Consider the following 27,225-nt stretch of genomic DNA (forward strand, 5'->3'; position numbering starts at 1 on the left):
TCCGTCACTGATAAAAATTTGGAAGCATGTCAAGATGTTGGGCTTCTGTGTAAGCGCGTCGCGACTTCCTTTTTCAGCCTCCCGGCACCCCCACCCCACCCCCCTCCCCCAAACCCCACCATCTACCCAGCTTTCACAGACCTGGTAAAATTTCCGCTGCAGTTTCGAACAAGGGTCATTCAGAAGTGGTATCCTGGCTGAATTTTTCCCCACTTTTGTGTAAGAGTACCGAGTTCCATTCCAGTAAAACCCTACAGCCACTCCAGCTCAGACCAGATACTTTGACAATCAAACCTGAGACCTTCTTCCCATGTGACTTAATTACATGCTGACCGTGGCAACCTAGTCATTGGAGAAGCTGGACTACAGCTTTAAATATAGTGAATCATAGAATTCCCAAGCTCAGTTTGAAAGGCGGTTTGAAAAGAAACAATACCCCATTATGAAGCATCCATGACCTTTAAGCAATTATTAAAGTCTGAATCTTTTACATGTGCAGCCTTTTAATAAGGTCCCATTACCTCTCGTTATGCGTAAATGCAAATAGATCCAATTTTTATTTTGTGTGTTAGTTTGAGGGCTTGTGCTTCTGAAATATTCAATTACGCACAATTCCATCTGCAATATGAAACAAACACAATGCCTGGGGAATTACTGCCTGTTGGGTCCTGTGAACAACAATTGTTAAAACTGTAATGAAAGAAGTTTTTTTTAACTATCATGTTGATAAATTGCATTTGCGCACATACGTGCAAATACATAGTGATGCTGACGTTGTATTGGCATATCGTGAACACTTTTGAGAATTACTTTCTATTAAAACCTCATTTTATTTTCAAGAGCACAGTAACATTAATTGACTTACCACATTTGTCACTCATTTCTTTTCTGACGACCTCTTTCACTTCTTCCTCCTACACACAAAAGATAGAGGAATGAAAAAAGACTTGCATTCACAGAGCCTTTCATGACCTCAGGATGTCCCAAGGTACATTGGTTGCAAGGGTAATCCTTCAATCGCTGCCACAAGCAGCCACTCTTTACATGTGAGCTCAAACAGTGACAGCTGGTAGCCTGTTTGATTGTGGGCTAGGAAGCCACCATGGCCAAACTCAGATGAAGGCAAAATACTGCGAATGCTGGAAATCTAAAATAAAAACAGAACGTGCTGAAAAGGTCCGGCAGCATCTGTGGAGCGAGAAACAGAGTTAACGTTTCAGGTCTATGATTTTTCTTTATTCTTTCATGGGATGGGTAACAAATATTGGCCTTGCCAGTGATGCCCATCCCTAATTGCCCTTAACAACTGAGTGGCTTGCTAGGCCATTTCAGAGGGCAGTTAAGAGTCAACAACATTACTGTGGGTCTGAAGTCACATGTAGGCCAGACTAGGTAAGGACAGCACATTTCCTTCCCTAAAGGACATTGTGAACCAGATGGGTTTTTACAACAATTGATAGTTTCATGGCACCATGACTGAGACTAGCTTTCAATAATTGAATTTATTAATTAAATGTAAATAAATTCCACCAGCTGCCATGGTGGGATTTGAACCTATGCCCCCAGGGCATCAGATTGGCCTCTGGATTATTAGTCTGATGATATTACCACTACGCCACCATCTTTGCTAACAAGATGAAAGGTTACAGACCTAAAATGTTAACTCTGCTTTTCCTCCCTCCATAGATGCTGTCAGACCAGCTACGTATTTCCAGCACTTTGTTTATATTTATGGCCAAACTCAGTCCTGCTATTAGCTGATATTCATAAATATGCACTTTCGAATGGCTGCATCTGACAATGCTACCGCTAGGTGGCACTGCAGTGGCACATGCGCAAGTGCAGCATGTGCCACTAAAATGTCAGTCTGCGACTTCAGGCAGCTGCCAGGACTAAAAATGGCGCTACTCAAATAATCACATGGAGGCAACCTAACCTAAACACATGCCAGCACACAACAGCCGGAGGGAGAGCGCGAGCGGGCTGATTACGGAGGGAGAGAGCGAGCGGGCTGTGAGGGGGATGGGGGGGGAAGCGAGCAAGCGAGGCAGGGTGGGCGGAGGGGGGGTTAAGGAGGAGAGCGCAGATTGGCGCAGTGTGATGATGTCCACTGCGTTGTCAATAATCACTTTGCTTTCAAATTGGTCATTCGATACAACTAGGAGTAGGAGATCTTGGCTAATCTTTACTCTCCCTGAGGACTATAACCACCAGCCCAGTTGAGATCTGCTAACTCAGCACAGACTAAGGATTGAACCTGGAGCCTTCCTGCTTTGAATGGCTCAGCACCATGTCATGCAGTTTAGATACCCATTGAATCATTAAAAAACATAGATTTTCACTACCTAAATGAAAGTAAGTATGAAGATAATCAAATGTAAAATCAGAGCACTATTCCCCCTTGTCAGTATAGGCTTGATTAAAGGGGCAGTGGGGATTGAATGGTGCACTGCTTGTTCAGTTCTACAACTTCGGTTCAAATCAAGCCTAGAAAGTCGTCTCTCTGTTCAAGCTGTGAAGGTCTTTTTTGAAATGAGTTTCACCAGTGTCAACCTAATTCCTTGCGGGCACATGAAGATGCCCGGATACTTGCTTCTTGTCATAAAATCGGACCAGTGTGTAGTACTTTGTTGTAGCAACAAGTGGTTGACACTAATCAGGCCACATTTATTGCTCATGTCCAGTGATGATTTGTGCAACTTGAATGGCTTGCTAGGCCATATCAGAGGGCTGGAATAGTCAACCACGCAATGTGGGCAAGTACCAAACAGTCTGTGCCTAACTTATTCCCTTCCCTCAAGAACATTACTATACCAACTGAGCCAAATTTTAAGGCAAGCCAGCAGTTTTCATGGCAATTATTACTGGTGCAATCCCACAATTTACCAGATTTATCAAAATAAATTTCACAGCTTTCCACGCTGAGATTTAAACTCACAACCTCTGAGTTACTAGTCCAGTATAACCACTACACTACTGTACCTACTGTCGCCAGGTTGGTAGCATTGAGAAGGCCAGTTTTGTATTTATTTATTTTATTTATTTAGAGATACAGCACTGAAACAGGCCCTTCGGCCCACCGAGTCTGTGCCGACCATCAACCACCCATTTATACTAATCCCATATTCCTACCACATCCCCATCTGTCCCTATATTTCCCTACCACCTACCTATACTAGGGGCAATTTATAATGGCCAATTTACCTATCAACCTGCAAGTCTTTGGCATGTGGGAGGAAACCGGAGCACCCGGAGGAAACCCACGCAGACACAGGGAGAACTTGCAAACTCCACACAGGCAGTATCCAGAATTGAACCCGGGTCGCTGGAGCTGTGAGGCTGCGGTGCTAACCACTGCGCCACTGTGCCGCCCATTATTATTCAGTAAAAGCCAGAGGAAACGGGAGGCTGTCAGAAAATTCTTTATGCTTACAATGGCCAGTGAGAAAGAGGAGATTTTTTTTAAATCACAAAAGCAAAATAGTTCAGATGCTGGAAATATGAAATAATAAGAGAAAATGCTGGAAACACTCACCAGGTCAGGCAGCATTAGTGGAGAGAGATACAGAGTTAGCATTTTGAGTTGATGATCTTTCATCAGAACTGGAAGATGTGAGGGAATTAACAGTTTATAAGCAAGTAAGAGACAAGGAAAAAGGGATGGAGGTAAAAATCTAAAGGGAAGGTCTGTGATAGGGTGGAGGGCAGGAGTGATTAAATGACAAAAGAGACTTTTATTCGTTCACCTTAATCTTGGATACAGGCACTAGAGATAAAAGGCAGTATTCTGACTCACTGTGCTCCCTATCTGTTATCTAAGATTACTTACTGAAAGTCCAGGATCTCCTTTCTCACCCTTCAGTCCAGTGGGGCCAACTTCACCCTGCTCAAAAGGAAACAAAATGATTCAGTAGTGAATAGTTCCATATTTAATGCGTGGATAGATCTCAATTCTTGCTTGTTGTCTCACATGCAGTTTCCAAGATGAAAACCGAAGGAAGCTCATTGTACTACAACCATAACATAGAATTTTCAGAACAGGAAACAGGGCATTCAGTCCAACTGGTCCATGCTGGTGTTTTAATGCTCCACACAAACCTTCTCTATCCCTACTTCATCTATCCCTATCATATCCTTCTGTTCCTTTCTCCCTCATGTACTTATCAGGAGTCCCTGTAAGTGCATCTATGCTATTTCCCTTGACTGCTCCTTGTGGCCACATTCTAACTACTCTCTGCATAAATTATTTTTCATGATGTAACAACATTGCAAGTTGACATGAAAACAGGTAAGAAACTAGGTACTGAAGCTCCCCATGGTCAACAGGCCAGTGTTGAATTGAGTCATTCAGAAAATTCTGGGTTGTTTCTCACTGTGTCTTGAATTAGCTGATCACAATGAGCAATGGTGGGTATGCTAAACACCCCTCAGCTAAAGAGAATGAAATGACCCAGGATTCCCAACAACTTTACCTTTACACTGCACCTTTAACAGAGCAAAAATCCCAAAGTGCATTTACAGTTTGGAATCAGACTTGAGCACAAAAAGGAAGAGGCAGGAACAGGACTGGCGAAAATGGTTGATTTTGAGGGTGGGAAGAGCTGTAACAAGAGAAAAGTGTTTAGGAAGAGAGTTCAAGGGTGTGACTGGACTGTTCATTTACCCAATGAGCCATGCTGAATCCCCTGCAGTGGTAAAGCAGAGGGAGGGGAAATTGCTCAGTAGAGTGCAATGGAAGAGCAAAGGTTGTGGGCAGGCCGTAAGGCTGGACAGGTTTCCAAAATTAGGGCATGGTGAGGATTTAAAAATGTGAAAGATTGACAAGGATTGGGGGTAATAGGCGAGTTGGTCTTTGAGTAAATGTCCTGGGAAATAAATGGGATTGGGGGCTATAGTGCAGAGCTTCTAGCAGGGATGAATAAGGAGGTTCCGGCCTTGAGGTGCACAAAATTCTGTCTTGTCCACAACTTGATGTTGCATATCGAGTCTTCTAACATGGCAACAGTCATGAAATCAAGGGTGGTGGTTAAGAGATAAAGCTGGATATTGCTGACATGCACAAGAACATTGGGGCTGGATTTTATAATCTCGCGACTAAGATGATAAAACGGCAGCCCACCTGTACAGGCCGCATGCCATAGAGCCGTCACAAACTTCCGTGCAGCGGCCCATTTGCATCCCTGGGACGGGCCGCACCCCCCTTACCACCGCCACCGCAATCACGTGGAGGGGTTGGGCTGTCCATTTCCGGCAATGGCGTCAGCTGCCTGTGCACAGGTGCTGAGGCCATTTTTAAAGTGCTGTCAGCCCTTCCCGCTAATTTAAATATTTAAAGGTAAATTGAATTAAAATGAATACATCTCTTTTGCCTCTCTCCCACCCCCCCATAACAAATTAATTATTTGTCCTTTCTCCCCAAAACACTTATCATTACCACTTGACCTTCCCCCCCCCCACCCCCAAACTTTCAACTACAACCTTTCCCACAATTCCCTACACCCATGACATTATTTTGACCCCATTCCCCCCCACTCCTGCACTGGTAAACCTACCTTCCCCCCCCCTCCCCAACCCCTCCCCACCAGACTTGCACCTCATTTCCCCAGATGGGGATCCGAAGGTGCAGGAGTGCCAGCCACTAGGCCGAAGATTGCAGTGGGTCCTCAGGAGGCGATGTGAGCTTAATTAAATCAATCATTTTAATTTATTTAAATATTCAAATTGGGATCCTGTTTCCCAGCAACGAGGGGGTGGGGGTGGGGGCCGCCATGAGGCCTTGCCACCACTGGTATCAGGCTGGGCCCTCCCAGCGTCAGGGTGCATGGTGGCCCTCTCCAGGAGGCATTTTCCGGCCCCCTGCCATGAAGCCCAACGTCGGGGGGTTGGTAAAATCCAGCCCATTGACTCTGTATAAGTAATGTCACCAAAGAGTCAGCTACAGATGAAGAATCTAGGGGCACACAAGAGGTGACCGTGTTAAGGAGTAACTATTATGATAGATCTGCTAGCAAAGTTGGAACAGATGCGAATGGAGCCACGTGGCGGCTATGCCATGGAGGTGAACGAAGGTGGAGGCGCCAGCGGTGGAGGATGAGATGGTTGACCATGACAATATCAGGAATGAATAGGATGAGGAGGATCATGCACCGTGATTGCAGTCACTTCTGTTTCCCGATTAGTGACCTATATTGGAACGTGCCTGTGTGGATTCCCAAAGGCAGGTTCCCCTGGTTAATAAAGCATGGAAGGGTAGATTTTGACTTTGTGATATTATGTAAAACAGATGATAGCAAATCAGTTAGTGGTTCCGAGTGTTACCAGGAGGCGGGAGCTGCCTGCAGAGCACAAGTGGCAAAGGCAGACAGCAGCCATGACAGAGCCTGCCGCTGGCTTGTGGAAGAGAGGAGGCTGTCCAGTAGAGGGCCGGCAGCCTCACCATGTACAAAAGTGGGCAAATTGCCAACTGAAAGGTACTGCACCTGATCCGGAGCAGGATCCCATCAGTCCCAAAAGTTTGCAGCATAAAAAAATTCGACATTTCTGCCTGAACTGAACCCAACAGCTGTGCACTTGTGTGCATCAGGCTGGTCGGGTTCGGCGATTTACAAATTGAAAATCGCCTCCTTGTCTTTCCCAGCCCATTAACAAGATCCTCAAGTAGCTTAACAGGCCATTAATTGGAAACAAGCAGGTTCCTGACTAACCACCCCCACCCAACTTTGAAAATTTGAGCATGTCCTGGAGGCATCGGGGCAGTGGCACGCCATCCGGGAGCACTATTTTCAAAACACACCCAAATCCTGTTCCAGCCCTTACAGGCAATTGAAAATGTCGGCCCAGGACTCTCTCTTCCTTCTCAGCCAGGCTCCAGCACCAGTAGTAGGGATTATGGCTGTAGATGGAACCTTGACCTCTCAAGAGTTACTTCCTACAATATACAGAGGCCAAATCCCTGCCTATAATGCTGGAAACAGTGCTGAGAGGAGTGAGGGATATAGTCCAGTGCAGTAACAGTCAGACTCAAGTAGGAGTGGAACTATGGGGATACAGGGACCTCGCCTACACTGATTTCTTTATTAGAAATCATTGAGAAACTGACCAGGCCCCCAAAACATTGATATTAATATCAAATACTGACAGTTGATGCCTACAAACCCCAGTAGAATATGTAGTTCCAATCCTACTCAGTTTTACAGGGTTTTAAAACTCAAGTTTCACAGCAGTCAAGTCACTGCTTCTTGAATTGCAGTGTTGTCTCTCCTATTCTTTTACTCTCGTCACATAGGTTTTACTCGTGAAAATGAAATCACTTCAGAGTTCTTGCTTAAAAGGGCCACAATTTGAATGGGTCATGACTAAAAAGGGCCACATTGTAATTTGTTACCTTAGTATAGTGCACTGGCATCATCAACACCTGGATGTATGGGAACACAATGTTATGTTTCCTATTTTTAGAAAGTGTAAAACATTCAAAAATAAAGCACGCTGCACGTGATGAGGGTGAGTGGGTGGCAGAAGGTATATACTTAATTGGTCATGGAGCAGAATTAGAATGTACAGGAATAACAAAACCAACAAATATTCTCTCCTTTTGTGAAACTTGAGGAGGGAGGGTAGTGGGGGGTCATTATTGAACTTCAATTAAACATTTGAGCTTCACAATCAAGTACCATGGAAGTTGAATGTGACACTAATTGGTTGCGTTCTGCTGCTTTGTGCAATGATTCATTCTTTACTGTAAAATACTGAGACTGCCAGTCCGTGTGGCTTGTTCACTTGGAAATAAAATAACAAGCACTCACTAGGGAATGGGGGAGCAGGGGAACTGAGTAACTGGATGAGTAATAATCTTTGAGTCCACTTCATCAACTTGTGTGATCATGTCCATTGCAAGGATGAGCAATGGAATCAGCTCTGATGTATCTGCCATCTGCTGTTTTTGAATTAGTTTAATGCAATTACATTTTAAAACACTATCTTCAACCTGCTAAACGGAGGGTGGGAGGCAGCAGGACTAAAGAAAGTGAAAGATTTTTATAATAGGATGAAAAGGCTAGTATGGATAGAATAGAGTTCGGACAAAATTAAAGTTAAAGTAAAATACAGAACCAATGGAGAACCTCAATTATCTACAATTCAAATATCCACCTTCTCCATTACCTGTCAGAATTCTTGTGGGACAACAAAGCAATTTAATATTTCATGTGGTATTTAGCATACAAGATAAATACCAATGAGGAATACCATTTACCGTATCTGTTGAGAAAAGAAAAACCTTGGTATCCTGTTTGATTCTGGAATGAGTTTTCACATCCTTTCCATTGACATAATCACCTATTTCCAACTGTAATATCGTCCGAAGCTCACCCCAATGCTGCTGAAACTCTCATCTGCTTCATCAGCACTACGTGACTTCTCCAATGCTCCCTTCACTGGTTGTATCCAGATAAACTCTGAGTTATCCAAATGTCTGTTGCTCACACCCTTCCCACACTAAGTCCCACTGTCCTATCACCCATGTCCTATTTAACCTCCATCGGTCCCCATTCTTCAAAGCGTTGAATTTAAAATCCTCATATTTGTTTATAAACCACTCCATGGGCTCACCCCTTTCAACCTCTGAAACCTCCTCCAACCCTATGTGCAGCATGTGCCCTCTTCTAAATCTGACTACCTTTGTAACCTCTCCCCCCTCCTTCTGCATCTTAGGAGACATCGGGGACCAAAATTTATTTGCTCCTGAAAACGGGCATGGGGATCGTTATGTGCAATTAACCTTCTGATGCAGGCAACACATGAACTTCTTGCTGCCTGCTAATTTAAATGATAGTAGCATGCAGCCCAGCACTAAACCTGCTGTTGAGTGGCTGGACGTCCCAGCAGGGTGCCCAAGTTCATGCAAGGCTGACACCACATGAAGCTAGCCTGCTCTACTTAAAGTCAGCCTGCATCTCTTAAAAGGGAAGAACGTTTTTGCTGCAGCAGGTTCTGAAAGTGGCTGGGGAAGAGAGTTTAACCTGCAAGACTGACTAATGGTGTTCCAAGCTTCTTAGATACAGTGCTGGAGGCCTTGGTGCAGGAGGTGTGCAGGAGGAGAGATGTCCTCCACCCACAGGGGGCCAGAGGCCCTCCAGAAAACTCTGAAAAGTCAATGGGAGCAGATAACCATCACGGTCAATGAAAGCAGTGTAGCCCCGAGGACCAGGATGCAGTACTGCATGAAGTTTAATGACCTCAAATGAATGGTCAATGTCAATGAATTCTTCGTCAAATGCCATTTCCTTAAAACTGATCCGCTAGCATCAGGCACTGCAGAATTCACTACTTCCCTTCACTCACCTCCCAACAATCTCTATCAATCACAACTCATACATCACATTCAAAGTACTGTTGCACGCTTCACACCCTCATCTCACAGCTTGCGCACACTGCCAGATATTCAACTATTGACAGGCATTTCACCCAAACAGATTGCATCACACTCACTGACACTCTTTCAGGACAGGTGGCACATAACTGGAGGAAGCAGCATCTAACTGGAGGAGGACAGGCACAGCTGCATGTTCTTACCCCCTGGAGGGGACAGTACTTACCATCACTGGAGCGGTCATGACTGAGGCTGTGGACAGTGGTAGGGCTGAAACCAGCAAAGATGATGGTATGCTCATACCTAATCCTCCTTCTCACATCCCACTTCCCACATCCAACAATCTCGGATTTAAAAGCTGCACATGGTGTAACCATGCACCTCTTGTTTTCCCCCCTCCCGTCACCACATTCTTGGGGTTGTGCATTTCTCCTTTCAAATATCTAATATATTCCACCTGGTCAAGCAGCAGTGGAAGAGCAAGAAATGAACGAGCAGAAAGTCAGTGATAAAGAAACAACGCCATTTGCTGCCACATTCACAGCCACCAACTCAGATACTGACACTGCGAGTACTTTAGGTAGTAGCTTAGAGGTGGGATCTGCACGTGGTGAGATGCCAAGCATAAGGTGCCTGCAGCTAGGGTAGGAGACAAGGGCAGCACATGTGCCAGCTCGCCAAAGGGCAAGGTCGCACAAGAGTTCTGATGCAAAGGACATCTAAGGGGCAGTGTAGAAGAAGTCTGATGGGTATGTACACTGAAATGCTTGGTGCATTGGCAGGCCTGCTTAGAAGCATGTGGTTAATATCAAGGGGCATGGAGTAATCCGACACCAACTTGTCACAGAGCTTGGAGTTCATCCTCTCCAGCATAGAAGTGGTGAAGACTTGTTCTCCAGAACTAGCCGCACGCCTAGCCAAGATGTTCCAGTACAGCTACAACACTGGCACCTACCCAACAATGTGGAAAATTGCCCAGGTATGCCCTGTCCAAAAACACAGGACAATCCAATCCAGCCAATTACCGCCCCATCAGTCTACTCTTGATCATCGGTGAAGTGATGGAAGGGGTCATTGACAGTACTATCATGCGACACTTACACAGCAAGAACCTGCTCACCAATGCTCAGTATGGGTTCTGCCAGGGCCACACAGCTCCAGACCTCATTACAGCCTTGGACCAAACATGGACTAAACAGCTGAATTCAAGAGGTGAAGTGAGAGTGAATACCACGGCAGCATTTGATCGAGAGTGGCATTAAGGAGCCCTAGCAAAATTGAAGTCAATGGGAATCAGGGGGAAAACTCTGCACTGGTTGGAGTCATATTTAGTACAAAGGAAGATGGTTGTGGTTGTTGGAGGCCAGGACATCTTTGCAAGTGTTCCTTGGGGTAGTGTCCTTGGCCCAACCACCTTCAGCTGCTTCATTAATGACCTTCCCTCCATCATAAGGTCAGAAGTGGGGATGTTCGCTGATGATTGCACAGAATACCATTCGCAATTCCTCAGATATTGAAGCAGTCTGCGTCCACATGCAGCAAGACCTGGATAACATTCAGGCTTGGGCTGATAAGTGGCAAATATCATTTGTGCCACACAAGTGCCACGCAATGACCATTGCCAACAAGAGAGAATCCAACCATTTCCCCTCGACATTCAATGGTATTGCCATTGCTGAATCCCCCACCGTCAACATCCTGGGGGTCACCATTGACTAGGAACTTAACTGGAATCACCATATAAATACTGTGGTTACAAGAGCAGGCCAGAGGCTGGGAATTCTGAGGCGAGTAACTCACCTAACTCCCCAGAGCTTGTCCACCATTTACAAGGCACAAATTAAGAGAGTGATGGAATACTCTCCATTTGCCTGGATGAGTGCAGCTCCAACAACACTCAAGAAGCTTGTCATGATCCAGGACAAAGCAGCCCGCTTGAATGGCACTGCACCCACCACCGGCGCACAGTGGCATCTGTGCGTATCAAATACAAGCTTCCTTCGACAGCACCTTCCAAACCCGCAACCTCCATCGCCTAGAACAAGGGCAGCAGACGTATGGGACCACCACCATCTGCAAGTTCTCCTCCAAGTCACACATCATCCTGACTTGGACCTATATTTCCTTCACTGTTGCTGGGTCAAGAACCTGGAACTCCCTCCCTAACAGCAGTATGGGCGTACCTATACCAGATGGACTGAAACGGTTCAAGAAGGTGGCTCATCACCTCAAGGGCAATTAAGAATGGGTAACAAATGCTGGCCTTGCCAGCGACTCTCACATCCCATGAAAGAATAAAAAAAACTCCATGAGAACACTTGTGGACGTATCCCTGATGCAGTGTCTGATGGCCGATGACAGCTTCCATTGCAGCACTAGCAGAAGCCACCTTACATCTGAGTACTCAGACAGAAGCTCAGACTGATGTCATCAGCTTCTTTCCATGCAAGCTGCAACTGCTCTAATGCAAGCTTAGCTTTCTGCCAGGAAGGCTCAGACTGCTACCATCATAGCTGCATATACCAGCATTCAAAGTGGCTTGCAGGATGTCACAGCAGTTCAGTAATCTGTCCTCCAACACATTGCTAGGATTGCTGAGGTGTCACCCCAGGAGTGTAGCAGTGGCACCTTGGAGCATGAACCTTCTGTCCTCTCTCACGATGATAGCATTCATCCTCCCACCATTGCCAGTGCTCTTGCTGTTGCCCGTCAGCCAGTCAGCCCAAATTGCTGCTGCCCATGACAAGGTGGTGCAGTCTGAAGCCAAGCCTTCTAGGGCCAAAGCTGGTCAAAGTTGTCTTGTAAGGCCATCTGCAGTATCCCCCACTGAAAGTTAGCAGGCTGCCACCAGCCATGCTGCAGCTGTTGGCATAGCACTGGGTAGGAGCACTAGGAAAGGCAAAGGCACATGGAAGACAGGGATTTTGGGAATGCATAAGGGTGATCAGCTGACCGTTGTCTGGAATATTGTATGGCTTGATTTATAAATTTGGTTTGGGATGTTTGTTTTGTGGTGGCTTTTATTTTACAAGTGTGACCAACCGTGATGGGATGGTAAGGTGTGGGACTGTTGATGAATGAATTGTTGGTGAATGAATCACGAGAAGCGCAATTGTATGAATCGATTATGGACAGCCCAGCCAGAAAAGGAATGTTACGTGACAAGGCCGACACTCCAGCACAGTGCTGAGGCAGTTCTGTTGGAGATGCTGTCTTTCAGATGAGACGTTAAACCGAGGCCCCGTCTGCCATCTCAGGTGGATGAGAAAGATCCAATGGCACTATTTTGAAGAGCAGGGGAGTTATCCCCAGTGTCCTGGTCAATATTTATCCTGCAATCAGCATCACAAAAACAGATTATCTGGTCATTATCACATTGCTGTTTGTGGGAGCTTACTGTCTGCAAATGAGCTGCTACATTCCCTACATTATAACAGTTCAAAAGTACTTTGTTGGCTGTAAAGTACTTTGGGATGTCCTGTGGTTGTGAAAGGTGCTATATAAATACAAGTCTTTTTTCCTCCCTCCTTCTCCTCCTCCTGTTCCTCCACCTTCTCTTCCTCAGCTGTTCATAATATACCTGATAGCAAGGGCTGTGCCTTCATGATGCCGAGGTTATATAGCATGTAGCAGACCACAACGAATTTTGGCACCCACTCTATTGAGTACTGTGAGGCTCCTCCAGAGCAGTCCAGGCAATGGAAGCATTGTCTAAGCATGCCAATGGTCTGCTCGACAAATTTTGTGCGGCAGCATGGCTTTCGTTATACGGATGCTGCCCACAAGTGCGCGAGTTGTGCACCGGAGTCATGAACCAGGTGGTCAGCAGATAGCCCTTGTCACCAGAAGCCATCCTTTAGTTTGTCTCACATGCTAATGGTACATTGGACTGCCACAAAATGAATGAATCATGAGTACTGCCAGGATATCGAGCATTGACTTTCATGATGTGCTGTGTATGATCGCACACCAGCTGGACAAGAAGGGAGTGGAATCCCTTCCAATTGCAGTAAGTCTCAGAATTGACGTATGGCGCAAGTAAAGAGATGTTTGTGCAGTCAAAGGCACCCTGCACAGTGAGAAACCCAGCAATCCTCACGTAGCTGTGTGCTCTCTCCGCTTGCTTCTCTCTGGCAAGAGAGAATGAAATGCTTTTAGCCCACTTTGCATTCAGAGCCTTAGTAACCTCCCTAATACAAAAGTGGCAGATGTTGCAATTACCGCCTGCTCCAGTCTGAGAGGAGTTCAACGCAAAGATGTTCATAGCCACGATCACCTTCACAGCCACTAGCAATGAAGTCCTCTCAATGCTCTGAGGCTGCAGTTCGGGCTGTAACAGGTGGCAGATTTCAGTTGGCACGTCCTTACTGAAGCGTAGACCTGATAGCAAAGGACGACATAAGGACATTAATAAGAAGGGATCTGGCCTCTGAAGACCATGAAGTGGTATCAGTTTGGGTGAAAATTAGGAATAGCAGGAGTCAGAAAACACTGGTGAGGTAGTTTACAGGATCCCTAACAGTAGTTAAATTATTGGACAGAACATTAAACGGGAAATTATTGGAGCATGTAAAAAAGGTAATGTATTAATTGTGGGGGACTTTCTACATATAGACTGGGACAACCAAATTGGCAACAGTGGTCTAGAAGATGAGTTTGTAGAATGTTTTCGTGACAGTTTCTTGGAGCAATACGTTGCAGAACTGACTAGGGATAAAGCTATCTTAGATCTCATTGTGTAATGAAGCAAGGTTGATAAACAACGTCATAGTAAAAGATCCACTGGGAAATAGCAATCATAATACCTTTGAATTTCACGTTAAGTTTTAAAGTGGCACATTTCAATCAAAAACAAGAATCTTAAACTTAAACAAAGCCAAATATGAAGCAATGAGGGGAGAACTGGCTAAGGTTAATTTGGTAAATAGACTGGAGGGTATGGTGATAAATGAACAGTGGGAAACATTTAAAGAAACAATTCAAAGGGTTCAACAAAATACATTCCGTTCAAAAACAAAAACTCGTCAAGAAACACATATCCGTGGCTCACTCAGGAAGTTAAGGAGATTATTAGACTAAAAGAAGAGGCGTACAATGTTGCAAAAAATAGTAGCAAGTCTGAGGATTGGGAATGTTTTAGAAACCAGCAAAGGGCCACCAAAAAGGTGACAAAAAGGCAAAAAATAGAATGAGAGTAAACTAGTCAGCAATAAAAAAACAGATTGTAAGAGCTTTCATCAGTATATAAAAAGGAAGAGAGTAGCTAAAGTAGACGTCGGTCCCTTAGAGGCAGAGACAGGAGAAATCATCATGGGGAATGAGTTAATGGCAGAAGCATTGATTTTGTGTCTGTCTTCACAGTAGAAAGCACAAGTTCAATACCAGAAATAGGCAGTAACCCAGGGGCTAAAGAGAGTGAGGAAATTAAGGAAATTGATATCAGCCAAGAAAAAGTATTAGAGAAAATTGAGGGACTAAAATCTGACAAGTCTCCAGGACCAGATGGCCTACACCCTAGGGTTCTAAAAGAGATAGCTGCAGAGATAGTGGATGCACTGGCTATTACTTTCCAGGATTCCTTAGATTCAGGAATGATCCTGTCAGATTGGAAGATGGCAAATATTACACCGCTTTTCAAGAAAGGAGGTAGAGATAAAACAGGGAACTACAGCCCAGTTAGGAAGATGCTGGAAACTATTTAAAAAGTCTTAACATTGCACTTGGAAAAGCATAGTATGATCAGAACAAGTCAGCATGGTTTTACTAAGGGGAGATCCTGTTTGGCAAATTTATTCGAGTTTTTCGAGGATGTAACTAGTAGGGTAGGTAAAGGAGAACCAGTAGATGTAGTGTACCTGGATTTCCAAAAGACATTCGATAAGGTGCCACATAAAAGATTAATAGGCAAGATCAGGGCTCATGGTGTTGGGGGTGATATATTAGCGTGGATAGGATTTGTTAACAGAAAGGAAGCAGAAAGTGGGCATAAATGGGGCATTTTCAAGTTGGCAGGCAGTGACTAGTGGGGTGCCTCAAGGATCAGTGCCGGGGCCTCAGCTATTCACACGATATATTAATGACTTGGATGAAGAGACAGAGAGTCATATATATAAGTTTGCTGATGATACAAGGCACGGTGGAACGGTCAGCTGTGGGGAGGAAATAGAGAGGCTGCAAAGAGATATAGACAGGTTAAGAGAATGGGCAACAAGTTAGCAAATGGAGTATAATGTAGGGAAGTGTAAAGTTGTTCACTTTGGTCATAAAAATAGAAAAGGAGAATATTTTTAAAAAGTGTGAAACTGCTAAGTGTTGATGGTCAGAGAGACTTGAGGGTACTCGTACAAGGAACACGCAAAGTTAACATGCATGTGCAGCAGGCTAATAGGAAGACAAATAGCATGTTGGCCTTTATTGCAAGGTAATTGGAATACAGAAATAAAGAAGTCTTACTAAAATTGTACAGGGCTTTGGTGAAACCGCATTTAGAATTTTGGTCTCCACATTTAAGAAAGGATATACTTGCACTGGAGACAGTGCAGCGAAGATTTACTAAATTGGTCCCTGGGATGAGGGGCTGTCCTATGATGCGAGGCTGAGTAAATTGGGCCTATATTCACTAGTGTTTAGAAGAATGAGGGGTGATCTAATTGAGACATACAAGATTCTGAAATGGCTTGACAGGGTAGAAGCTGAGAGATTGTTTCCGTTGGTTGGGAAATCTAGAACACGGGGACATAGTCTCAGGATAAGGGGCTGATCATTCAGGACTGAGATGAGGAGAAATTATCATACTCAAAGGGTTGTGAATCTTTGGAATTCTCTACCGCAGAGGGTTGTGGATGCTCCATCGTTCAATACATTTAAGGCTGGGTTAAATAGATTTTTGGTCTCGCAGGGAATCAAGGAATATGAGGAGTGGGCAGAAAAGTGGAATTGAAGCTCAAGATCAGCCATGATAGTATTGAATGGCAGAGCAGGCTTGATGGGCATATGGTCTACTTATGCTCCTATTTCTTGTGTTCTTGAGGTCTGACACACACTGAGAATTGCCCCCTGAACACCCTAGGTGGATATGGTACCCTGCTGAGAGGCCTTCTCCACCTCTTCCAGTAGCAGTTTGTGACCCTCTGTGTCGCCTCTGTTCATTGTCCCTGTCATGTTGCAGACCAAAGAGGATGCAAACTATTGCACTCATGTTCAGGAACAAATGTTTTGTTCAGAATGCTTGAAGTCAGCACCTGCCACACCACTCTGTAGACTTCAGCAACTTTAAGTAACACAACAAAGTTTCAAACACTTCTACAAACTCAGCAACAGTTAGTAGAAATCAGCCACTAACCTGAAAGTATTTGATGATCCCTTTAAGTAGCGATGATGGTGAGTGCTTCCTGCTGCTGAACATATAAGCTGCGCGAGGTTAATGGAAGGCATTAGCTGGAGCGTTGAGCCCCAAAATGGCACCACAGGCATCAAATCAGCATTATATGCTGATTGATGTCACAACTGCCTACTCTGCATACATCTGGTGCACATTCCCTGTGCTGTTGTAACATCCTATGCAAGATGGCATTCATCAGACGTGTGCGCATGGCGGGGACACCATTTGGAACAAGCGTCAAAAAAGCAGGTGCTACACAACCAAAGATGGTGTCCATTGTCTTTATCCACCTTTACCCTACACTCTGGAACACTTTCCAAATCCTTCTAATTCACAACTTACTATGTCTCCACATTCAGAAGACTTCCTAAAATCTATTTATACAACCACGCCCCTCGTTACCTTCCCTAGCTCTTCTTGTGTCGCTCCTTGGTGTATTTACTATTTTAAAGGCACCATATGAATGTGAGCTATTATTCATTGGGATAATATAGTAGGAGGTTGACTCAGCATCAGACCTGCACTGTCCTGATCTGGGAGCATCAATGTTGTTCCTGTGAACAAAAATTTGTATTCGTTGTCTTGACAACCCTGAAATAGGGTTTAATTAAAAGGAAATGGAATGAGAAATTGGAGACTTGTAGGCAATGTAAGAGATTATTTGCCTAATGCAGCCAAGAGAATAGAAGCGATTTCCTGCTCCATTTATTACCTGATGAAAGGCCACTGACCTGAAACATTAACTCTGCTTTTCTTTCCATAGATGCTGTCAGACCTGCTGAGTATTTCCAGCATTTCTTGTTTTTATTTCAGATTTCCAGCATCTGCAGTATTTTGCTTTTGTAGCCATTTATTACCCACTGCTAAAGCCCTGAAATTAGTACATTTTAATAATTTGTCATAAAGCTCATCTACACTTTTGGCTGCATGGCTCATTGCCATTGTAAATATAAATATATTTACAGCAGTCAGTTTGGGAGCAAGTAGACCAAGTAGTTATTCCTTTTGCCATCACTTAATGCTCAATTCTCATTGCAATGCTGATAACATTTGCTTTTACATCTGTTAATTGTTATACTGGCAAAAAGAGCAATAAACTCATCTAGCTGTCTGTCAAGTTAATAAAAATAATGAATTTGGCAGCAGTGATGACTCCTGCAGTAAATGCACTGTGTAACAGACTCAAGAGACTGGGGCAAGGTACCTGTATAATTCTTAATCTGTGCTGAGTTATCTAATCTTGGCATGGATGATGGTAAGGGGTTACAGTTGGCATCTATGCCCAGTGCATCCTCACATCTTTCCGCTGCCTTGACCTCCCTGGCTCCGTGATATCCTCCAGTCCTATGTCCCTGCTTGCGCCCTCCAGTCCTGAAACTGCTTCTTGTTCCCTCTCCATCTGCTCTGTGATTGATGGACACTTCTTTAGCTGCATTACTCCATCCTCTGGTATTTTGTCCTTCAGCACCTCTGCCTTGCTACTTTGTTCCCACCATCAGTAATCTTCGTAACACCCTCCTCTTTGAATATGCTTTTGCCTCCTTCTGACCCTCTTCCATTTCCACCCCCTCCTGATTGTTGGCCACTCTATCTACCACATTGAGATGTGTCTTTTTTACTATGAATTGAGCACCATAAAGTGTAAGTTGCTGTACGGGCATCTTACATGAGTATAGGATTGAGCTTAGCTGTGATGACATCCAGGATGAAAAGGTTGAAAACTCACTGTCTAGGATCACACAAAGAACAGCCACTGAATCAGGAATTGAAAAGAAACCCATAGCAGAAGAGGAGAGAAAAGTGGAGCAGGGCAAAGAGAATAACTAAAGCTGTACTGTGTATAGTTTTGACCCTCACTGAGCAAAAATAATGTCTTGATGTTTTTGTACCACACTTGAGATGGACCTGGTTACAACTATGATGTAAACATGATGATTTTCAGACTTTAGCCTTTTTAATCTTTTTTCAGGATGGGCAACATGGGAAAGAGTGCATTTACTCCACATGCCTAGTAGTCCTGAGAAGGTGGTAACTGGCCTTTGCCTTTAACTGTTATAGCCTTTGCGACGATGGTGCTCTAACAATGGAATTAGGTTGGGAAAACCAGGATTCTGATCCAATGATAGGAACATAGGAACTTGGAACAGGCCATTCCACCATTCAACTAGATCATGGCTGATCAGTGGTGATAAAAGAATGGTGATATATGTCCAAGTCAGAATTTTGTGTATCTTGGAGGAGAATTTATAAGTGATGATGTCCCCACAACTTTGCTGCTCCTGTCCTCTTGGTCTGGAAGCTGCAAAGGAAGAAAGTGCTATCGCAGTAATGGCAGGGGCACCAATGATATTAACTGCTCTGTCCTGGACTTTGTTGAGTTTCTTTAATGTTGCTGTAGCTGCACTCATCCAGACAACTGGTGAATATTCTCCAGACTCCCATCGGGCACTACAGAAGCGACAAAATCCATTTCTATCCTGAGATCTTACTGGCATTTCATTTTCATCGAGATTATGATTATTTATATCATTCAGAATTATTTTCCATCTGGTATCCTTAGTCTACCAAGATCTCGGGTTGGTGGAACAAGGCATGTTTGGGTTGATGTCTATCGTTCATTCTTGAAATGACTGGAGTTGCCACCAATGATAAATAACCGGTGAACAGGAGATATATTCTTTTTTGCTTGTCTATAACTGGCACTTTGCATCCTGTGACAGCCACTGTAGTTGGTGACTCATCTTAAGATGTTTACGAACCTGATCTCCCTTTGCTCCTGAAATCCCTGAAGAGCCTCTCTGACCGTGGCGTGTTCTTCCCCTCTTCCCTGCTTCACCCTATAAAGAAAGGGAAGACTTCAATCATTCACAATTAGATATTTTAGTAAAATGTCTATTTTCCAGTCTTCTCCTAAAGAAGCTGATATTTTTGAGAGTATGAATGAATGTCATCAGTCCTCTGGTTCTTCACTATAGTGGATATTCTTCAGATGTAGCCATGAATAGTGGTTATCAGCAAGCTATTCAATTATGGAAATCACTAAAGCTGTAATTGATCCTGATCTCACCTAACATCCACACATACGCATTTTTCAGTTGGTAGCAATCAGGAGAACATACCAGACGTCATTCTTTCTTCCTTAGGCACATTGGCCAATTCTATTGCCCCATTTTATTGTTCAGCTGATATCAGATATCTTCCATATAATATACATAGGAAATATCACAGCTCCACAGGAAACTAGCAAAATAATGGTTAACTGAATTGGTAAATCTTGCTCAGCATGTTTAAAAATATTAAACATTCAGAGCCATACATCGTCTCAGTGCCCTTCCACATCTCAACTCAAATTACAAACACACAGTTGTTTCAATTGGTGTATTTGTATTTAAAAATGAAATCTATTTGAATTGTAGAAACTGTAAGTGATTAAGCTATGGGAACCTTCTTATACATCAATCATTCCTTACCATCCTCCCACACAACTTTCTGTATTTCGATAGCAGCAGCCTAACACTCCATTTTCCATTCCTTGTGAAGTATGTGAAGATCAATGGGAGGCGTGGGAAGACCTTTCATCTATTTAAATAAGTGGGACTATTAGGTAGTAATCATCATTCACAAAACCCCATTGGGGAGGGGTCCATCACATACCTCCAAACCTTTCTGTACTTTTGTACATGTTTTACTTTACAAAAGTTTTATTTATTAAGGAAGTTCTAGGTTTTCAAAATCTAGGATGATTCTATATTGGAAAGACTGCTGACCAGGCTTCCTTACTTTAGCCTTGTTAATCCTGGCTTCCAGCATTCAAGCTACATTTTCCAATTTGGGCCAGCTTTGCATTAACTTGGGTTTCTAAATTAAGGAATATCAGGCAACACTGGATAATTTGATTTTCTAAAGGTTACTATCATTAAAATTAAGTATGCTGAAGCTAGGAATAGGTTTTTAAATAACACCCATGTCCAATTTCCAGTCGTCCCATAGTGAACTCAATAGGGTAGAAATTGTGATGTTGACCTAATATCACAAAGCCTCACTGTAGATGAGGACAGGGCACAGAATTTTATCTATAATGTTGCCTTGAACCTGTGGCTTTATGCTCATCTAGAAAGATGAATGAGTCAAAGGAAAAAACAAAATTCATATATTGATTTCCTCCCATGCAGAATGCAGGGGGACATTGCAAGAACAAAAATACGATAAATGAGGGAAGACCCAATCAAGGGCCCATGGATCACATCTGAGTGGAAACCTCGATTTTGGAAAAAGTTCATTTCAGAGGTTTTGGGGTGGGAAGTTGAGACATCGGCCAGAATTTTACTTTCGCCAGACAGGAGCCATCCGCCAACCGAACTGTCGGTAGCGATCGCACCTCCACCTGGCCTAGAGATCCAGACTGCATTTTACGGTCCCCAGGCCCTTAATTGGTCTTGGTGGAACTTCCACCTCCTTGAGGCAGGAAGTCCCACCCAATGGAGCTAGCAGCTCTTAGTCACAGCAGTGCCACTGGGAGCAGTGGCCACTGCTGGGACTGCAATCGAGCTTCAAGAAGAGGAAGGACAGCCTCAGGAAAAAGGTAAGTTTTTGGAGCTTTGCCGGAGGTGATCGGTCGGGCCTCAGCGAGACAAGGGCGGTCGATTTGGGGGAGGGAGACGGGGGTGGGCGTGTTGGGCATCGGGGATGGTTGGGACATCAGGGGCAGCCCTCCAACAGGCACAGAGGCCCTCCATCCCCACCCCGATCCCCAGGACATCAGAAAGCCGCCTCCTTTTAACAGGCAACTTTTCTCGGGACTGAGCCGCCAGCTTGCCACCAGTAAAATCCCCGTGGCAGCAGGCCACTTAAGGGTATTCATTGGCCTGGGGCGGGCAGGCTGTTTTTCACCACCACCACCCCATGGAAAATGGCAGCAGAGGCGGGAGCAGGTCAGGAAGGGCCCCGAGCCTCCCATTCCATTTTATGCTCCCCCACCCCACTCTTTGTGGGGGGCATAAAATTCCAGCCATAGGAACAAATATAGGAGACAAGGAAACTGGGGAATGAGTGAGGTTGTTTAGGAAGGAGGGTGGGAAAGAGACATAATCAGGTAGCTATGCGAGTCTGTGGGCTCACAATAGATACCCATGAACAGTCCTTTACCAGAGAGATATAAAAGGCTTGAAAAAAAATTAATTGAGCAATTTTTTTCACCTTTTGAGTCCTTGGCTCAGATCCTTCCCAGATTGGTAGGTGAAAGCTATAACCACTGCTATGTGGAATGGGTTTAGATGCCCTAGTGGATGCCCCTGCACTAAAGTACATCTACTTTAACACTACATTACAATTTCAAGCCATTTTGTAATTTGAAATTAAAAATTTATAGTAGGAAGGTTGACATTATCACATTGTCTCATACAAACAGCAAAGATCTTTTACATGGATTTATGAATAAATGTGCCCTAAAGCACTAATTAACTTGCAAGGTCTAGCTTCCATTTGTGATTTGATAACTCTAGGTTTGTAATGTATTTCATCATAAATTAATCATTATCTTCATTATAAAATTGCAGAACTACAGTGGCATATTATTCTTGCTTTGAATTTACTTATACAAATATGATGAACAAATGTTTAGGTAATACACCTCCCTAATGAAATTCACTGTTTAATGTTGTTAGAGAAACTTCCAAACCGGTTTGTGAAGAGACTAGGCTGCTTTGATGGAGACTGTTTATTGCTTACCTCCCCACTCCTAACAACACCCAGCCAGTACTGGCTGGCTCTTCTTTATATATACATCTGAGTACAATTAACTAATCAACACCCAACACCTGTTTGCCCTGTTACCTTCAACTACTAGGTATTTAACATCCATTAACAGAACTTATTTGACACTAACAAATGTATAGAGCTCACAAGTGTGATCCATTGGCAAACTCAGTCAAGGTGGCTTCACTTTATTCAGTCTATAGAGCTATCAATTTGGAAATTCCTGGGACCACACTTTTAAGACTGGCAACTTGGATAGGATACTGGAGAGTGGCTGGTGCCTGTGCAATGGTATCAGTCATCAACCATTGCCTTCAGGAGAGTAAGGGCAAGAAAAGTTTTTTAAAAATGTAATAGACAGAAATAGAATACAAAAGCAAAATACTGCAGATGCTGGAAATCGAAAATAAAAACAGAAACTGCTGGGAATATTCAGCAATACAATAAATTATTTTACCCATTACCCATCCTACCTTTGCTGCAGGTTCACCTTTGTGCCCTTGAGGCCCTGGTGGTCCAGGGGAGCCAGGTTTTCCAGGTAAACCAGTAGCCCCTTTGAAGCCAGTGAGTCCAGGTACACCCTTAGAACCCTGCACAATAAAATCGGAAAGAAAAAGGTGACAATATGATGCAAGACATTGTAGTGGGATGTTTATGTTCATGTGCAAGGACATTTGAAGGATATCACTATTTTGACAACACTGGGTAAATCCTAGGTCTGAGGACTTTCTATACTGTGTCTTACCTCTGAGGCATTGCATCACACCAAAACATACGTGTGGTTAAAATTAGCAAGCTCCATCCATTACACATACCACAGGGGATGGTTGCACTAATCTGCATTTCCTGTCTGTCACTGCTGATCCAGCTGCTCCAAAAAGAGTCACCTGCATCTTTCATAAAATAGCTTTGTGTGTCTGTCTTTCTCTATTCTCTCCCTATTTCTGTACTTCTGTCTCTTCATAGCTCATCTGGCTGCAGGAGCAATGCTTCCCCGACTCCATAGCATTCACACTTGCCTTTCACCCTCCCATAATTATTATTGCACTGCCCCCTTCTGGGACTTACCTTTGGGCCACTTCCAGAAGATAATCAACCTGACATTCACCTTTAGCAAAGGGGCAAGCTACTGTGGAGGCTCAAAAGGTAAAGATGCCAGAGGACCAATTTCAGACTGGCCTTGGGCCCATAGTGGGGGCTTCCATTGTAGCTACACCACTTATTATTGACACAATTCAGTAATGCAGCAACTTGCCAAGGCTCCTTCCAAACATGTGGCCTCTACCACGAAGAAGAACAAGGGCAGCAGACGCATGGGAACACCATCAATTGCAAGTCCCCCTCGAAGGCATACATCATCCTGACTTGGCACTATCTCACTGTTCCTTCACTGTCACTGGGTTAAAATCCTGAAACTCCCTCTCTAACAGCACTGTGAATGTACCTACACCACATGGACTGCAGCATTTCAAGAAGGCAGCTCACCACCATCTTCTCAAAGGCAATTAAAGATGGGCAAGAAATGCTGGCCTTGCCAACAGCGCTCACATCCCATGAAGGAATAAAAACAGATGAAAATAGGCCATAACCAATTTCTTACCCGTGTAATTCTGGGGCAACCAGCAATAACAGAGACAAACTCAAATGTCTTAATTAAGCCTGGTACTACAGTGCAGTTTATCTGCCAAAATGGTAAACTATGAAATAAACAGACTAGATGACTTTTTGGACTTAATTTCAGCTTCAGGAAAGCAAGAGGAAATGGCATGAACTTAAGTCCTGGTCTTCACAAAGATACTTGATGTGTGACCATTCTAGTTTCTGATACATGCCTGTCCAGTTGATTGGCACCTTGGAAAAGCTGCAGTTTGAAAGGATGAGAGTTGATTTTTTGACTCAGTCACGAAGATTGTACTCCTAGAAGTGGCTTCTCTTGGTAACATTTAAGGCATAAATTCCATCTCCATGGCAAAAAGACAGAATAAGAAGGGGTAGAACCAGAGGAAAGATTAGAAAGATTGATGGTATCAGAGAGGAAGAGATTTCCGAAGAAAGTTCCAAGAAACCGTAAGGAAACTTGCTTGAAATAATAGAAAGTTATATAGGAGTTGTCAAGAACCTTTGCAGAAAAAAAAACTGCAGTGAGGTTAATTAGAGATGGGCAATAAATGCTGGCCTTGCCATCAATGTCCACATCCCATGAACGAATAATAAAAAAAATACGCAGAAGCAGAGTGAAACCATTAAGAGTGACAGTTGTTAACGATTAAGAAATGTCAACTTAAAGTAAACTTGTAAACTGGCCTCTGTGTTTAATAGCTCAAGGCTTTGAGTACACTGTTCGATGTAAATTGGCAGTATAACAGTAGAGAACATGCATGTTATGGTTAGTTAAGCCAGGAAAAGAAGATGACTGAAGAAAGATGATGACCAATGAAAGTACGTTTGCTTTGGTTATGATAAGCCTAATAGGTAGTCAAACAGCCAGTGGCACAAAGCCAATAAAACAGCAGGACAAGTCATATGTTTGTCCTCATGCTACAAAGGTGATAGCCTGTATATTGAAAGCTGCTAATTTACCAGTGATACAATGAATACAAACTGTGGCGCAAATTTTATTGTTCCTGCACCTGGGCATTTTGGAATACCTAGGTACAGCGAGAGACAAAAACCAGGTAGGGGGGATCAGACACCTGTAACGGAACCCATCCAACTTTACATCCAAGAACAAACAAAGAACAAAGAACAGTACAGCACAGGAACAGGCCATTCGGCCCTCCAAGCTAAAAAACTTGCCTCGCACATCCCCTCTAAACCTTGCCCCTCGCACCTTAAACCTATGTCCCCTAGTAACTGACTCTTCCACCCTGGGAAAAAGCTTCTGACTATCCACTCTGTCCATGCCGCTCATAACTTTGTAAACCTCTATCATGTCGCCCCTCCACCTCCGTCGTTCCAGTGAAAACAATCTGAGTTTTTCCAACCTCTCCTCATAGCTAATGCCCTCCAGATCAGGCAACATCCTGGTAAACCTCCTCTGTACCCTCTCCAAAGCCTCCATGTCCTTCTGGTAATGTGGCGACCAGAATTGCACGCAATATTCTAAGTGTGGCCTAACTAAGGTTCTGTATAGCTGCAACATGACTTGCCAATTTTTATACTCTATGCCCCGACTGATGAAGGCAAGCATGCCGTATGCCTTCTTGACTACCTTATCCACCTGCGTTGCCACTTTCAGTGACCTGTGGACCTGTATGCCCAGATCTCTCTGCCTGTCAATACTCCTAAGGGTTCTGCCATTTACTGTATACCTCCCACCTGCATTAGACCTTCCAAAATGCATTACCTCACATTTGTCCGGATTAAACGCCATCTGCCATTTCTCCGCCCATTTAAATTAGTGGTGGAAAAATCAGATAGAGTCCCTTATGGGCAATCCTAGACACCTAGGTACAGCAAGAGGAAACTCTCCACCAGTAACGTAAACCTGCTCAGTGGTTTGATAACCTTGTTGCACCCATAACCAAAAGAATCCAGCTACTCCTGAGATACTACAATACACAAACAGTTTCTGCTTATAATGATTTAATAACCACTATCCAAGTGCCTATTGTAATTCTAAATACCTAATCTAATGATGATGTTGTTGCCTTAACTTAGCTGTTATGACTAAAGTAGCATTAGTTAATGCATCTCCATATTTAACTTTATCTTTGATGACTTTTGCAAGAAGTTAACTCTTTCCACTTAAGGTTACACTGTTATTCGCTGATAATTGATTCAATACACAACTATTAAGAAAAATATAATACTGTAGATGCTGGAAATCTGAAGTAAAAGCAATTAAGATGCTTTGGACTTGGTATGCAAGACTGTTCAAAGTCAAACTAAATCAGGCTTTTTACAATAACATTGACATGGATGGTAGAAATCCAGTCCAGTTCCTATAAATGCATGTTAGGAAAAAGGACTGATACAAATAATAGTAATTTGGATAATATATTCCTTATGTGCTGGATGGGATTTAGCATCTACTGTAATCTAACAGCACTCAGAGGTTGGTGTAGAAAGTGGAAAATGGAAAATATAATGATGCACATGGGGATGCTCTAATGAATACAGGCTAAGGCACATTGCTGGGATAAAGACGAAGAAAATTTGACTTCATCTATCTGTGCCATACCTGGACTTAAATATAGACACTCGATGCTAACAGTGGGTGCATGAGCTGGGTAAGTATTTCATTTTCTCACCTTGATGAGTAAAAGAAATCATAAATTCAAGATTGGAGGAAGAACATTTTCCCTATGATTGATGCTTTGAGAATAGCAGCAGAGGATAAGTAGTTGACTCAGAGCAACATGTCAATCAGAGCTGCAACAGCTGTCTTGTAAAAGAATAATTACTGTAGCATTCAGAGAGATTTGGAAAAGGGCAATGATATGGCGTACATACTGCATAACTGCTTCGAAGCAGATCTCAACTGCAATAGCAGGTGTGAGGTGGGGAGAACCATTTCAACTGCACAGGTGCACTCCTGAGTCAAACAATCTTCAACTGCGAGGTTGCAGAGAGTACAATGTAAGCACAAACATAGTAGGTTTTGACATGAATCTCCATATGATAGATTCAAACTAAGTAATAATATAAAAAACTGTAACAATATATCCTGCTGATGTCAATAGGATTTTACAAAATTGTAGAAATGTTGTATGTTTGAGGC

The 27,225-nt window shown here is 43.5% G+C and overlaps 1 protein-coding gene across 1 annotated transcript in view; it reads right to left on the reverse strand.

The window, feature by feature from the left end:
- col7a1l (collagen type VII alpha 1-like) overlaps positions 1-27,225 on the reverse strand; it is a 353,167-nt gene that overhangs the window by 72,616 nt on the left and 253,326 nt on the right. Inside the window, exons 89-92 of the mRNA XM_068059665.1 lie at positions 22,976-23,092; positions 19,508-19,585; positions 3,830-3,886; positions 866-914 (exon numbers count right to left, since the gene is read on the reverse strand). Coding sequence (XP_067915766.1) covers positions 866-914; positions 3,830-3,886; positions 19,508-19,585; positions 22,976-23,092 — 301 coding nt within the window. The remainder of the gene's footprint in view (positions 1-865; positions 915-3,829; positions 3,887-19,507; positions 19,586-22,975; positions 23,093-27,225) is intronic.

This window comes from Heterodontus francisci, chromosome 27 (genome assembly GCF_036365525.1).
Source record: "Heterodontus francisci isolate sHetFra1 chromosome 27, sHetFra1.hap1, whole genome shotgun sequence".
In the NCBI taxonomy this organism is placed as follows: domain Eukaryota; kingdom Metazoa; phylum Chordata; class Chondrichthyes; order Heterodontiformes; family Heterodontidae; genus Heterodontus; species Heterodontus francisci.